The sequence below is a fragment of the Phaethon aethereus genome, assembly GCF_964289735.1.
Source record: "Phaethon aethereus genome assembly, chromosome: W".
Lineage (NCBI taxonomy): Eukaryota > Metazoa > Chordata > Aves > Phaethontiformes > Phaethontidae > Phaethon > Phaethon aethereus.
Genome location: NC_138581.1, coordinates 33,349,334 through 33,362,018, shown reverse-complemented (window position 1 = coordinate 33,362,018; position 12,685 = coordinate 33,349,334). Strand labels below are relative to the sequence as shown.

Sequence of the window (12,685 nt, the reverse complement as noted above, 5' to 3'; positions counted from 1 at the left end):
CAGATTATTTTTTTTAAATGGATCCAAAAAAGTACTTCAAAACCTTATAATGTTTGTACTAACAAAGGTAGTATACTCTCAGTGTTGCAACTGCATAGGTCTTTCCTTCAAGAGCAGGACACCTTACTGTGGAACAACTGCTTCCTATCTCTAAGTGTCTGTCATGCTTATTTCAAAAGTTTCCGCTGTTAGATTTCCAGTGTTACAAGGATGTTTCAGTTGCCCAGTTATCAACTGCAAACCTACTGCAGGTTGCCTTAACAGCCCAGGCTGTAAACTGAAATTAGGACCAATTGGACTATACACTGCAATAGCTACTACATAAGAAACCAAAGGTGGGAGGCTTCTTATGAAGGTGGGAGAAGCCTCCAAGAGAGGTCAGGTGGAGACAACAGAGCAGAAAACACCATAAATTGTGAAGCAAAACTTTTATATACATTCTTATTTTCACCTATCAGTAATTCTCTTAAACACAGAGTTACTAAATAAACTGAAGTTAACTAAATACATTTGTATTTGCTGCACTAAGATCTTGAAAAAAATATAGAACAGGTTAGGTTTCAAAATAAAAACTAACTTCTGTACTTGCCAACAAAGTTTATTTTCGGTGCAGATATTTTCTTTACAGCTATATTAGCAGTGGTTGAAGATGTTTTGTTGTTGGATGCCATGTTAACTGGCGCATTGGCCGTAGGAGTAAGAATTTTCACTGCAGAGGATGCAACAGAGGAGTTCACGGTACTACTGCTAGTTGCTATATTTGAAGCAGAGGTAGTTGGTTTGGAAGCAGATGTGGATGTTGAGGAAGTAGCTTGGGCAACCACATTTGGTTCAGTTGAAGGAATGGGTTTGCCAAGTTTTGTGTGCAACTTTACTACCTAGAAGAATAAAGAGAAATTCATAATATTATCTCCCTGGGATAACTATAAAAAAAATGAACTTGCTATAGATTATGGAAGCTTTAACAGAAAACTCAATATCCCTTAAAAAAAAAAAGTCAATATAACTAAAAAGTTATTGCTTCTTTATAAAAAGTGATCTTGGGGAAAAAAAAATAAAAGTCATGTAAAAGTTCTTGTCATCTGTAACACGGAAACAGTTATCTCAGATTGCTTATTTCCATTAGACAGACAGACATTTACTCTAAAAGCTATGTAGTCAAAACCAGAAAGCCAATAAACTCACAAGCTAGTAAGACTCAAGGAAACATTTTGCTCAGACTGTTTCATAGAATCACAGAATCTTTGGGTTGGAAGGGACCTTTAAACATCATACAGTCCAATCCCCCTGCAATGAGCAGGGACATCTTCAATTAGATCAGGTTGCTCAGAGCCCCATCCAACCAGACCTTGAATGTTTCCAGGGACAGGGCATCTACCACCTCTGGGCAACCTGTTCCAGTGTTTCACCACCCTCACTGTGAAACATTACTTCCTTGTATCTATTCTGGATCTACCCTCTTTTAGTTTAAAACCATTACTCCTTGTCTTATCACAACAGGCCATGCAAAAAAGTCTGTCCCCATCTTTCTCACAAGCCCCCTTTAAGTACTGGAAGGCTGCAATAAGGTCTCCCTGGAGCCTTCTCTTGTCCAGGCTGAACAACCCCAACTCTCTCAGCCTTTCTTCATAGCAGAGGTATTCCATCCCTCTGATCATTTCTGTGGCCCTCCTCCAACAGGTCCATATCTCTCCTGTGCTGAAGGCTCCAGAGCTGGATGCAGTACTCCAGGTGGGGTCTCACCAGAGCGGAGTAGAGGGGCAGAATCACCTCCCTCAACCTGCTGGCCACGCTGCTTTGGATGCAGTCCAGGATATGGTTGGCCTTCTGGGCTGCGAGTGCATGTTGCCAGCTCATGTCCAGTTTTTCATCCACTAGTCCCCCAAGTCCTTCTCAGCAGGGCTGCTCTCAATCCCTTCATCCCCCAGCCTGTATTCATACCAGGGGTTGCTCCAACCCAGGTGCAGGACCCTGCACTTGGCCTTGTTGAACCTCATGAGGTTCACATTGGCCCATTCCTCAAAGCTTGTCCAGGTCCCTCTGGATGGCATCCTATCCCTCAGGCATGTCAACCGTACCACTCAGCTTGGTGTCATATGCAAATCTGCTGAGGGTACACTCGATCCCACTATGTCATTGATGAAGATATTAAAGAGTACTGGTCCCAAGACAGACCCCTGAGGGACACTGCTCATCACTGATTTCCATCTGGACATTGAGCCATTGACCACCACCCTCTGGGTGCGATCATCCAACCAATTCCTCATCCACCCAACAGCCCACCCATCAAATCCATATCTCTCCAATTTAGAGAGAAATATGTTGTGGGGGACCATGTCAAAGGCCTTAGAGAAGTCCAGACAGACGACATCAGTAGCTTGTCCCTTGTCCACTGATGTGGTCACTCCATCATAGAAGGCCACTATTTTGGTCAGGCAGGACTTGCCCTTGGTGAAGCCATGCTGGCTGTCTCGAATCACCTCCCTGCCCTCCATGTGCCTTAGCATAGCTTCTAGGAGGATCTGTTCCATGATCTTCCCAGGCACAGAGGTGAGGCTGACAGGTCGGTAGTTCCCAGGGTCCTCCTTGCTACCCTTATTTAAAAATGGATGCAATGTTACCCTTCCTCCAGTCTCCATGGACTTCACTTGACTGCCATGATATCGTGGAGAGTGGCAACTACATCAGCCAATTCCCTCAGGACTCTGGGATGCATCTCACCAGGTCCCATAGACTTGTGCATGTTCAGGTTCCTCAGGTGGTCTCAAACCTCATCTTCTCTTACAGCGGTAGGGACTTTGCTCCTCCAGTCCCTGTCTTGTGGTCCATCCACTTGAGAGGTGTGGGAAGAGACACTGCCAGTGAAGACTGAGGCAAAGAAGTTGTTGAGTACCTCAGCCATCTCCTCATCTGTTGTTACCAGTCTGCCAGTCTTGCTCATTAAGGGGGGTATGCTTTCTTTGACCTTCAATGTGACTGTTTTGTTGCCTGGTTGCTTTTTATTCTCCCTCCAAAAACTGTAGTATATTGAACTACTTTGGTTCCAAATAATATTTGTAAATAAGTTATTTAATTCAGATTCAACAATACTGTCTCTTTTGATCACTACATTTTAAGAGTATTTATATTGAAAGATTTTCCGGGTTACCCAGCAAAACTGAAGATATTCCTTAGACAAAGGGTTTTTTGGGTTTGTTTTGTTTTTAAAAGCACATCTGCAGAGACAGTTAAGGAGGATGGAAAAGGCATATTTCAGAGCTCTTCAGTATCTCATAGAAAGTGAAGAGATAAATGCTTATTCTTAGAAGTGATAAGTAGAGGCCTTTTCACAACATGCTTGAGATTGAATAACACTTCTTTTTGGTGACAGCTGACCATCACCTGAAAAAGCAATGCATGTAGCCCATAAAAACAAAACATGCGAAGTGAAAACTAAAGACTGGGTTTGAAAGTAGCAGTAAAAAAAAAAATAAATTACAAATCTGCTAGACATGCCTTTAATGTAAACACATGTACACAGTCATGATATGCACACAACTGTATACATACACTTCTTAGTTTTTAGTTCTTATTTTTTTCAGTGTTCCCCATCAGAATAGACATATTAATGTCACATAATACTATAAATTTAACTTCAAACAGCTATTCAAAATTATTTTTTCCAGTAGAACCTGAATTAGCATTAGTTAGCAACTGTCTATGAGGAAGAGAAAGTGACATACAAATATATAAAGATAATATATACCATACTCCATATACCTGTCGAGTTACTGGGCACAACCCAAATATTTAATGGCTCAACTTATTAATGAAAGAACAAACATTAGGCAAGTCTATTTACATTATAATTTTTGTTCTTGTAGTAACAAAAAACAATATTGATAAAATTGTTTTAAATTTCCTATGAGTTTTATTTATTTTAATAGGAATTATGTTACTGATGTCACTTTATAGTGTTCTGAGATTCAAAGAGCTATAAAAGCTGAATATTAATACTGTATACATTACTGACAATAATCTTTCCAGTTATGAGGAAAATCTGTAATATCTAGACACATATTCTACATTGCCATTCCATTTACTATTGTATGGCCAAATTTAAAACAAAAGTCACGAGGGTTCACAGTGCAGCCCACAGTCTTTATTCCACAATGCCCACCTAACTGCACTCAGACAGTAGGGAAAGCATGCTTACCAAAACTCTTCCAAACACACTCGTCATAAAGTCTGCTACAGAACATTGTTCCTTGCTCCCACATGCCAATTTTCTTTGCAAGAAATACCCATACTTTCCCCAATACATCCTCTTCTCATTGATGCCGTGGCAATATTTTTCCCCCTTTCTCCCAACAAGGCCCTTCTAATAGTGAGCATAAAGATAAGTTTGAAACAAAAAGCAGAACTAAACATCTTTAAACAAAGTAATTCAAAATATATTGTTTCTGTGTATTTTCTCCTCTCTAAGATGAGAAAAAATGATGGGAAGAAATATATGACCGACTTGTATAATAAGGACAAGAGAAAGTTCTTACTTTCTGATGCTTGGCTCCACGGATATGGGCAGCATAAGCATCTGCTCCTGTACAAGACACATCACAAAGCTCACAGCGCAACTGATTCTGAGTTCCACGAGCAGGAGTGCTGCTGTTATTGGTGTTCTGGGAAGCTTTTAATGCTGCTTCTTTCTTTTTGTGTTTCTGGCCTTCTAAGTGTTCTTTATAAGTCTGTTTAAATAAACAATACACACAAAACAAGCTGTCTTTGCATTACTCGTTCATTATTCATGTGAATACATGTAATATAGAACATAGCATAAAACACATGCTTTGTATGAGAAATACTTCCTACGCTGAACATTTCTTCCATATGACATGCTCTAAGGCATAAGTAGGCCACTTCTAAGGCCAAGAAATTTTCTTCACCACCAGGATTCCACTTCTAGGTAATACAATATGGTCTTTCCTCCTCTACCTTCTCATTTCCTCAATCAAGTACTGGTCAACAGATATTACCATTGAAAGCTTGATAAGACCAGAAAACTGCATCTCAGTTGCATTTTCCTGCATTGCACTGAATTATTATTGATTTTGAATTTCCTCAAACTGCAAGACCACAGTTGTTAAATGTATCCAAAGAATTAAAACAAATAAATTCAAAAGAAGGTAGCGCGTAAATAAAGCTATGCTGAAAATGAAACACAGAAGTTGCTATTTGTTCCTATACCAACACCAGCAATCTATAGAGCAGACAGGGTGGGAAATAATGACAAATTTACCTAAAGAGTAAGAACTGTTTTGCCAAACACACACACAAACACTGTGCATGAATTGATATCTACTTTTTATGCACTTGTACCCACTATGAAACTAAACTGGAATGCTGGAATACAATGAAGAATAAATTTTCAGGCTTACCATTCACAAAGTTTTGAAAATCGTATTTTCTAAGAAGTTTGCTATGCTAAAAAAGCAAATCAAATTCAAAGTTTAGAATACTTCTGGAGTCCAAAGCACAGCTGAAGCTTCTCTCTACAAGCTAAGGGGATGCAGCTTTTTGTCTTCTCATAGGACCTCTTTCTATAATAGCACACATTTTAATTGTTCCTTTAGTAAAAGTATAGAATCAGGTCTTTAAAAATTAACAAATATTCTTAAAGGAGTCTTTTTTTTTTTAAGCTGAAAAAATTATGACTAAAGCATATAACAGAATATTACATAATTCAGGTACCTGTGGTCCAGCACAGCTGATCTTACAAACATCACAGTAGTGGATCTGGGGTGGTTTGGGAGGTTGCTTTGGTTTCAGTTGCTTATTTTGGAATGGTGCCTTTTTAGTAAAGGTGGTCCCTGTCCAAGCAGCTGTTGCAGCAGCAGCAGCAGCTGCTGCCTGTTTCTGTTGCTGCTGCTGCTGCTGGTAATAGGATGATGCAGCTGAATACACTGCGGCTTCATAGCCGGAATAAGAGGTACCTCAAAGATCAAAATAAAATAAATGTTACATCACCATACATCTTATATCAATTACATAATACACTAATTTCAAGCATATTGCATAAGGGGGGGCAGGACATAAACAATTTGTTGAGATCTTGTTAGGCAGTCTGAATTTTTCTTGATGTTTCACAGTACACAAATACATAGCATACCACTTGTACCAGGAATATATTTGATTTTGGACAAATCTTTGCAGATACACAGTTATGTTAGATATATCAAAGCATCCTGTCCTGGTTTCAGCTGGGATGGTGTTAATTTTCTTCATAGAAGCTAGTATGAGGCTCTGTTTTGGACTGGGGATGAAAATAATGTTGATAACATACTGATGTTTTCAGTTGTTGCTAAGCAGCCAAGGACTGTTCAGCTTCTCGTGCTGGCCTGCCAGCGAGAAGACTGGGGGTGCACGGGAAGCTGGGAGGGGACACAGCTGGGACAGCTGACCCAGGCTGGCCAAAGGGGTATTCCATACTATATGACATCATGCTCAGTATATAAAGCTGAGGGGAAGAAGAAAGGGGGGGGACACGTTCGGAGTTATGGCATTTGTCTTCCCAAGTAACCATTACACCTGATGGAGCCCTGCTTCCCTGGAGATGGCTGAACACCTGCCTGCCCATGGGGAGTAGTGAATGAATCCCTTGTTTTGCTCTGCTTGCGTGCATGGCTTTTGCTTTACCTATTAAACTGTCTTTATCTCAACCCACAAGTTTTCTCACTTTTACCCTTTGGATTCTCTCCCCATCCCACTGTGGGGGAGTGAGCAAGCAGCTGTGTGGTGCTTAGTTGCCAGCTGGGGTTAAACCACAACACATCCCTAAAGAATATGTGAAATTTCCTGGTACATCTGGTAAGACCAGGTATGATGTAACAAGCATTTTAATAAAAGATTTATCAAAGGCCACTTGAAGTAAGCAGTCTTCCAGAACTAGATTTACTGTTCAAGTTCCAAAATGAAAAGGAGGACAGATATTATGTGTGGGGGGGGGGGTGTGTGTAGAGAAAAGACAGAATGGCTAGTGCTATTATATTCTATTTCACTGATTTAAATTGTTTTAGTGCAGATAAGCTGCTTGCCCACTGAAACCTCTGCAGCACACCCTGTCTACAAACTCCTTGGTTTCTAGTATCAAAGTTGAATAAATCAAGGAAACTGGGCTTTCATACCTTTGAGCCAGTTTTCCCATAAACTTTCTACATCTACTGGTTCAACTATTTTAATCCTCTTATCAGGCTCTGTTTCAAGGAAGTCTTAAAATCCCTTTTTATACAGAAAACAAAAGAAAAAGTTCAAGGTAGCTATAATATGCCAGTTGATTACTATCTGGCCATAAAGTTAAAGATGAAAAGACGTTAACTACTTTTTGGATTTCTAATGTTTTAAGGAAAGTTTTTTTGGTTTTTTTTTTTAGCACCCATTCTCTTCCCATTTTGGGTCAAGACAACCCAAACTTACAAGATTTATATTGGACTGCTCCTCCCTGTCTCTGTAACTGCTGTTTGATGGCAGCATGCTCCCAATTTCCCTGGGTTATATTTATGTGAACATGTTTCCTTATTTTTTCTACCACCCATCTTTTCTTTTCAGGCCTTACAGTAAGTCACAAAACACTGTGCACGTAGCAAATGACAATGCTTTGTATATTCTCACATGTAATGGCAAAATATTTTCATGTAACCAGTTGATACTTCTCAGGAGACTACGATGTAACTGAACACAAACTGCTAAAATTCTGAGTATTTAAATACTCTCCTGTAACAACTGCAAAGATCCCAGAGCAACATAATATGCAAAATTCTTACCAGAATAAGTAACCGCTGTTGTACTATACGTTGCACTTTGAGTATAGGATGGAACAACAGTAGCTGCAGCTGCTACTGGCTGCACAGTAGAGGATACTGGATATATAGAAAACGTAGTTGTTGCTGGACTTGGGGTTGCAGGTTTTATAGCTGTCACTTGTCGTGTTTGCTGGGCTTGGGTATACTGAGTTGCCCCTTGGCTATATCCTGCTTTTGGAGCTAAGTAGGATAGAAAATAGAAGTGTACAAACATTGATATGTTTTAGTTGAATGAAATGCAAACCATATTAAGTGATACTTAATGATATGCTGGGGAATAAACATAAAACAAGTGGGTTTTGTTTTAGTTTGGTTGGTTTTTGCCCCTTTTTTTTGTTTGGGTTTTTGGTTTTTTGTTTACAGTAATGGTTATGCATTGCCTATCATATATCACACAACTGTGTAATTGTGTCATAGCTCACACTAGTAAGCCTCAGATTTATTTATGTATTTTTAACTGTGCTGACATGTTTTTAAACAACCTTCTCGTTCAATGGTTTTATTATAGTACATAAACCAAAGTGCATCTAAACTTTCTTATTATTCCTAATTATAGTAAAAAAAGTAAATAGGAATTATGCTTTGTAGCATTCATGATACTGATAATTAAAGAACTACATACATTAAGTAACTAAAGAATTAAATAAACCCCCAGTCTTTCTAACCAAGATATCATCTGAACCCACCATTGACTTTTTGAACTTATTTCAGCAAAAAAGTTTGCCTAGAAGTATGTTTTGAGTGTATTTAATAACAATCCAAACCTCAAAGATAGTTACTTATGGCAATGTCACAATAATGTTCAAGTTCTAGGTGCAGCAAAGTTTTCTACAGATTGACAGGGATTACATGTCAAAACAAAAACAACAAAAAAATCTGGATAATGTGAAATATTCAAAAACATATTGTTAAGGTATTAAAGTAGTACACAGACTGTGTATAATGACAGGAGTTTGAATCATGCCACCCACCTGTCTGGTAGTACGATTCAGCTACTGAAGGTTGAGGCTGGGCAGCAGCAGCCACAGCCGCAGCAGTTGCTGTTGGTTGTTGATAGTATTGTTTGCTGTCATAAGCTACAGCTGGGGCAGTAGATCGAACATAAGAATAGGAATCCTAAAAATTCAAAAAAGAAAAAACAAATTTCTCCTTAAGTATATGCTATTAAATCCCTTTCCCTTCCAAATTATTTTTGTTACTGAAAAGCAACTATTCTCACTAGTTTTTCATAATGACTGTATCAGATTACATTCCTGTAAAATATGAAGGAAAAAACCACCACAGGTCTCCACAAACCACAATAAATTCACAAGTTTACAAACATGATCCTTTATTGGCTTTAAAAATCCCATTATCAACAATACTTTTCTTGGTTATATTTTTTAAAGCCTTCTTTACTTTTTGGCATATCAACTATTCCGTTGGGGAACCATATCTAGTTTATAAGGGCAAGGCAAACAGCCCATTTGAAACCTCCAGAACTCAGGAGATGGTTAGCAAGCGTAGAAGGGGAGGGCTTGGAAGACACTATATGCACATACATATATTCTCCAATCCTCACCATATTTATTGTAAAGCATAAAGAGTTGATCAACTGAAGGGTAGCAAGGCATGAACTACATTAGCTGAAATATACTAATGTATACAATTTCTTTTTATTTTAAAGAAATATAACAATAGATTCTCTTTTATATCCCACCTGTGTAAAGTAGAATTATTTTTCTTTAGTTTAGGAGACTTTTTTTCTGTCTGAATGCATCTAATAACTGACTAGTTTAATGACCTTGTAATTATGAGTAATCATGCTACTGGAAAGACTCCTACATTTTGATTCATTACCATATGTAACAAATTACAAAAGCCATACAAAGGAATTTATAACATACAGCAACAGTATAGTCCTTTTAAACAAACAAAATTACTAATTAGAATATAGATAATGCCTTGATAAGTTTAGGACTAAAATGTTAAAGAATTGAAATAGTATGTCCCTTGTAATAATGTCCTCTGTCTCATAGTAAATGCACATTTTAACTATGAGCCATGCCATAAGAGTTTGATAACTCTTGTGCATAAACACACCAGCCTAGAAATATCCACTGAAGACTGACTAACAAATGTTCATGTAGAAAAAAAGCTGATAAAAAATACAAATAAAGCTCACATTTCCAATGGGAAACTACCTGGCCATGTAAAAGCCCTCATTTTTCTGCATCTAAGCTGTCTGATTGAAACCAGTGGGCTAGGGTTACTGATGTGCATATACGCTTGCACTGTGTGAATCTAGACAGACAGGAAAAAATGCAACTTCTCACTCTTTCTTAAGTGTTTACTCCTGTTCATTTTTTATATTAGATAAGTGCCAAGATAACCTCTACAGACTGAAATCTTCCAACTGTCAAAACTAATGCAGCACTGTAATTTAGAATCATAGAACAGTTTGGGTTGGAAGGGACCTTTAAAGGTCATCTAGTCCAACCCCCCTGCAATGAGCATCTTCAACTACATCAGGTTGCTCAGAGCTCAGTCCAACCTGACCTTGAATGTTTCCAGGGATGGGGCATCTACCACCTCTCTGGGCAACCTGTTCCAGTGTTTCATCACCCTCATTGTGAAAAATTTCTTCCTTATGTCTAGTCTAAATCTACCCTCTTTTAGTTTGAAACTGTTACCCCTTGTCCTATCGCTACAGGCCCTGCTAAAATTGTACTGCTAAGTTTCTTTATTCCTGAAGAGGAATACAAGTCACTGACAGGATATTGTTTCATATGACATTTAAGCCAGCATAAGAGTGGGAAGTTGTCTGAGGTACCATCACATCTCTCCTCATAGCCCTACATGATCCCATCTCCATCTCTTGCATTGGCATCACAACTGTGCAGAACCTAGGAAATTCTGCAGAAGCCTGTCAATCCCGTGGAAAGCTGCTACTCTCTTTTTGGTTGGTTAGCTTTCTGTGGGATGCTTATCCTGAACTGACCTACCCAAATGCTGACAACCGCTAGATTCAACCCAAGGAAGTGTCAGCAAAGGTCAGGGCAAGATGAAAACAGACAACAGTTCCCTTTTGTAGAAGCCTGTACCACACAAGGTTAGGCAGTAGTCTCACAAAGGGTACCCCAAACTTACCCAAAGGGTAGTTCCTCTCCTAAGGTAATCTTCTATCCTCTTACATTTGGTACTAGAGCTCCTGTGGCATCCAGGAATCTGACAAGGGAACTATTTCTATCTCCCACCGAAAATTTTTATTGGAACAGTTTTTTCATCTAAACCAGTTCCATGACTTAGTTTACCGCATGCCACTTGAACATTTAGGCTAGCTGAGACAAGTATTTTAGCAGTAGTTCACAAAATCATTTGGAGATAAATATCAATTCATTGCTTATTGTGTGAATGTCTAAATCTTAGCTCCTGCAGTACTACTGCTGATAATCCTCTATATGCGCCATACGAGACTGCAGTCACTTCACTAGTTTTAGCTACTAAGTAATGTGAGTTGCATTTAAACTGTGATTCATGGAAGAAAAAATACAAATATCATCACATTCTTTTATCCAAACAGGCCTCCTCCTTTTAACATATAATTTAAAAATCACACAAGTAATTTTTTTTTTTTTTAAACACACCTGGTAATTCTGCGTAGTGACAGGAGGTGGTGGTGGTGGAGCTTCTTGTTGCCTCTGTGTATAACCATAATCTGTAGCTGTGTGCGCTGTAGGATAACCTCCATAAGCAGCAGCTGTTGCAGCAGCTGCAACAGCTACTGGAGCCGGCCTGGCTACTGCAACTGTAGCTGCTGCTGGAGCATAGGCTGCAGTAACTGTATGCGCAGCAACTGGTGCCTGGTGGACAGTGTAGCTAGCAACTGTAGTTGGATGGGAATAGGCTACACCTGAAGCTGGCTGCTGGCTATATTGGAAAAAGACAGTAAGCAAATAATTAGATTAAGTCAACATACTAAGCTAATGCCTAAACATTTCAAAATCACAGATTTGATTAATACTTGTCTGTTCTTCAAACAGACCTGGAGCAGCTATCATACACTTTAACGGCTTTTATTAACTCTCTTCCACCCCCATTAAAAAGGCTGTATCATTTTGAAGTTCCTGTGGATGCAGACATATCATGCAGGTGGTGACTTTCTTCTTAGCAGGGGGGGGTGTGTGTGTGGTGACTTTCTTCTTGTGGGGGGGGTGTGTGGGGGTGTGTGTATGTGTTTATTGTGTTCCACTGCTTGAAAGGAACCCAAGTCTTTCATTTAAAATAATACAGAAGTCTTACACTGTTATCTTTTCATGACCAATAAGTTTAAGTGTTTTAGTAGTTCTTCAATAAAACTGACATACCTGTCAAATTAAAAAAAAACAACTACTTTTCTGTAAGAGCTCATTACTGACCTGCACTTGCATGATGTTTTTCAGTAAACCATATTTAAGGAATGAGATTTTGAAGACTTTCATAAAAATTAGCTCAGAACTCTTAAATTTAAGGCAGAGACACTTTAAGTACATACCTCTGATAAGGGACTTTCCCCACAAAAATTTAGAATAATAAAAGCTGGCCCCACTCACTCATACAGAAGTCCACTGCCTCACAACATGAAGCATCAAAAGAACAGACAGTCAGATCAAGCAAGACGACTGCTACTAGAGCTCTGGCAATCTTCCAGGCACATTCTGAGACTAATTTGCTTCTCTTAAATTTGCAAGTAGGACATTAATATGTGGCTATTTACTAAGAATGAGTAAATATTAACAGCAGAAATAAAAAATGATGGCTTCAAAGGCTTAATTATTTGAACTGAAACTAATATTATTATCCTGTATTGATCTATGCATTATGATTAAAAG

At 38.7% G+C, this 12,685-nt stretch overlaps 1 protein-coding gene across 1 annotated transcript in view; it reads right to left on the bottom strand.

The window, feature by feature from the left end:
* Nucleotides 1-12,685, bottom strand: part of LOC309415249 (zinc finger RNA-binding protein-like) — a gene marked incomplete at both ends in the record, with an annotated part of 49,787 nt that overhangs the window by 19,894 nt on the left and 17,208 nt on the right. Inside the window, 6 exons of the mRNA XM_082012715.1 lie at nt 590-878; nt 4,533-4,724; nt 5,728-5,969; nt 7,797-8,015; nt 8,807-8,951; nt 11,462-11,744. Coding sequence (XP_081868841.1) covers nt 590-878; nt 4,533-4,724; nt 5,728-5,969; nt 7,797-8,015; nt 8,807-8,951; nt 11,462-11,744 — 1,370 coding nt within the window. The remainder of the gene's footprint in view (nt 1-589; nt 879-4,532; nt 4,725-5,727; nt 5,970-7,796; nt 8,016-8,806; nt 8,952-11,461; nt 11,745-12,685) is intronic.